Raw genomic sequence first — 3,393 nt, 5'->3', positions numbered from 1 at the left:
ATTCAAATGTCGCCTTGGTACAATAATTCCCGAGGCCTACAAATTTTGGAAAGGAAACTCTTGAAGGAACTTAATTTGACGCTTGCCCAGGAGGAACTATTTTGGTTCAAAAAATCTAGAAAATCCTGGATTAAGGATGGCGACAAAAATACCAAATTCTATCATACTTCTACCATCATTCGTAGAAGTAGGGGTAGAATCCGTTCCCTCAAAATCAATGGTGAGTGGAACTACGACCCCAATGTGCTGAAAGACCATGTTACTCACTTTTATTCTAATTTGTTCAGCAGGGTTGATCATGATGATCCTTTTTTGCCTGAACCCCACTCGGGTAAGAGGATTAGTGAGAGAGAAGCTAAGGGTCTTATCCGACCGGCTAGTCTTGAGGAGGTGAGAAAAGCAGTTTTTGGGATGAAAAGATGGGGCAGTCCGGGTCCGGATGGGATTCAGGCTGCTTTCTACCAAAACTATTGGGAAGAGGTAGGTATCTCTGTTACCGGGCTTGTGAACGAGTCTATGAACACAGGTATGATACCGGTTAAATTCCTTGAAGCTTTCATTACTCTTATTCCCAAAAAAGACAACCCTGAAAGTGCAGCGGACTTCAGACCTATTACGTTACTCAACGTCATTTTTAAAATTGTGTCCAAAGTCATTGTTAACCGGATGAGACCTTTAATGGATAAGCTCGTGGGTCCTCACCAAAATAGTTTCCTTTCGGGGAGGTCCACCTTAGACAATACTGTTCTAACCCAAGAGATCATGCATAGCATCACTAAGAAAAAATGCAAGAAAGGCTCTTTAGTGATGAAGGTGTACCTCCACAAGGCGTATGACAACATCGATTGGAGATTCCTGGAAAGGGTTATGATCGATTTTGGGCTCCCAGAACGTTTGATCAACTTAATCCTTTTTTCTCTACGAGAAAGTACTATAGGGATCCTCTAGAACGGCGGCAAACTCCCCCCCATTCGTACCTAGTAGAGGTCTTAGACAGGGCGATCCTCTTGCTCCCTACCTCTTCATTCTGGCCATGGAAAAACTCTCGTTAGCTATCCAAAAGGAAAATATTGATAAAAGGTGGCGCCCAGTTCATATTTCAAGAGGAGGTATTGGATTGTCCCATCTATTTTTCGCTGACGACCTTATGCTATTTGGTGAGGCATCGGAATCACAAACGAGGGTCATCATGAACTGTCTTAACAAGTTTACCCGTTGGTCAGGTTTGAATATCAATCTCTCTAAATCTCTTATTTACTGCTCTCCTAACACTCCTAACAGGATTAAGCGGTTAGTGGGATCCATTACCAACATCCCGGTTACTGAAAATCTAGGAAAGTATCTTGGAATTCCTATTGTTCAGAAAAGGGTGTCTAAGCAACACTTTTCCTTCATCCTTGATAACATGAGGAAAAAATTGGCCAATTGGAAGGTAGGGACTCTAAGCTTAGCAGGAAGAAGAATCCTTGTACAATCGGCCCTAGGCATGGTTCCAGTTTACACTATGCAGACAATGGCCCTCCCCTCAGGTACGTGCAATGATATTGACAAAATTGGTGGGTGAATGACAAACCCCTCGGTCTTGAAATGGATATTGACATTCCGGAGCCAATATACAATACTAAAGTCTCGGACTTCATAACAGGTGATCGCAGTTGGGATGTGGACGCCATGAAAGATGTCATCCCGGTAGATATCGTTAATAAAATCCGCGCCATTCCCATCCCGGTGGAGGAGGATACGGTCGATAGGCTGGTCTGGCCGAACTGCACCTCAGGTAAGTTTTCCGTCAACTCTGCTTACAATTTGATTGCAGGAACTTTCGAAGAAGGTGAGGCCTGAGCGTGGATTTGGAAGCTCAACTGCGTAGAAAAGGTCAAGACTTTCATTTGGCTCCTCATGAAAGACAAACTCCTCACCAATGTGGAAAGAAAGAAGAGGAACCTAACTGATGACGACTTCTGTTCGCGTTGCTGGGACGAGGCCGAATCAACATCGCACCTTTTCCAGGAATGTAATTTCGCGATGGAATGTTAGAATCTCGCAAAGGCCAGAGGTGGTGTAGAGCTAGTGAGGTACTCACCTATGGACGCATGGGTGAAGAATAATTGTCTAAGCAAGAAAACGATGACGGATGGGTCTGCATGGAACTCCACCTTTGTCTACGTCCTTTGGATGATCTGGAAAGATAGCAACAATTTAATCTTTAATGATAAAAGGGAGCCTCCAGATCAGGTGGTGGAGCTTGCTGGTAAGATGGCTGCAGAAGCGAGGAACCTTATCACTAGGCACGCAGGTGTCGCCAACGGAGCCCAGAAATGGATTTGCTGGTCACCTCCTCAACCAGGTTGGGTAAAGCTGAATACTGATGGGGCAATGAAAGTTAGTTCAGGTTTGGCGAGCGCCGGGGGACTTGTTCGGGATGATCGCGGTAGATGGATTAAGGGTTTTGCCTCAAAAATTGGGTTGACATACAGCTTCTCGGCCGAGCTGTGGGGCCTAAGGGAGGGTCTACGGCTCTGCCTGAGAGAGGGTTCGAGAATGTGTGGGTCGAAATGGACTCGGCGGCAGTAGTGGCCATTTTGAATGGGGGGCTAAGCGGGGAAGCAACGATTACTTCGCTCATCAAGGATTGCTTGGATCTCGTGAAAAAGTTACACAGGTTTCGGGCTTCTCATATTGAGAGAGAGGGGAACAAATGTGCTGATTGGCTTGCAAATCATGGCCAGATAATTGATTGGGGGACTCTAACCCTTCATAATGCCCCGATCGAGTTAAACGATCTTCTTAACGCAGACGCTCATGGCACACCGGCTTTACGGATTAGATAATGCTCTCCTGTGAGGGCTTCTGATGTACCGAAAAAAAAATCATTAGACATTTACTTTATAATCCACTATAATCCATCATTTTCCATCTTAATTATCTCTCCTCTATTTTTCACCGTCAACACACACCACCGGAGTACACTGTTGTCATCCACGATTTGCTACGCTGGTTGTCACCTTCAAGATTGCCGTCGTGGCTGCCAGAGAAATAACCAGTAGCCAGATCTACTGCCTCACTTCTTCTCGCTGATCAGCTGCTATTCGTATTAGAGGATGATACATGCTCAGCAGACAGAGGATAGCAAGGTTGACAAATATCAAAAGGGATTTTATGTAAATCTCTATTTCTTGGGTGGTTATAACCACCCCTGTCACCTTTGTATGTATTCTCCTGGACCTTCTTCTTCCCAACTGTAACACTGAAATATCTCATTAAATAATATCACCTTGATCTACTTTCCTCTTTCCATCGTGCATGTAGCATTAATCATCATAGTATTAGAGTAGAGGCGTAATTCCTACGTTGCCGCCATCACCGGCATCGGCAATTCCAATCAAGGAGTTT

At 44.7% G+C, this 3,393-nt stretch overlaps 1 protein-coding gene across 1 annotated transcript; it reads left to right on the top strand.

Annotated features, from left to right (window-relative positions):
• Positions 1 to 2,127: 2,127 nt before the first annotated feature.
• LOC116029694 lies at positions 2,128 to 2,831 on the top strand. Its single transcript, XM_031271738.1, has 2 exons — positions 2,128 to 2,382; positions 2,478 to 2,831. Exons 1-2 carry the CDS (start codon positions 2,128 to 2,130, stop codon positions 2,829 to 2,831), a joined length of 609 nt encoding a protein of 202 aa, XP_031127598.1.
• The last annotated feature ends 562 nt before the right edge of the window (positions 2,832 to 3,393 follow it).

This window comes from Ipomoea triloba, chromosome 9 (genome assembly GCF_003576645.1).
Source record: "Ipomoea triloba cultivar NCNSP0323 chromosome 9, ASM357664v1".
Lineage (NCBI taxonomy): Eukaryota > Viridiplantae > Streptophyta > Magnoliopsida > Solanales > Convolvulaceae > Ipomoea > Ipomoea triloba.
This window is presented reverse-complemented; position numbering and strand designations above follow the sequence as displayed.

Excerpts from the sequence above, each read along its gene's own strand:
- LOC116029694 (XM_031271738.1), top strand. The coding sequence starts at position 2,128 with ATGACGGATGGGTCTGCATGGAACTCCACCTTTGTCTACGTCCTTTGG. Across the intron at positions 2,383-2,477 it reads ATACTGATGGGGCAATGAAA|CTTCTCGGCCGAGCTGTGGG; the intron begins GTTAGTTCAGGT and ends GTTGACATACAG.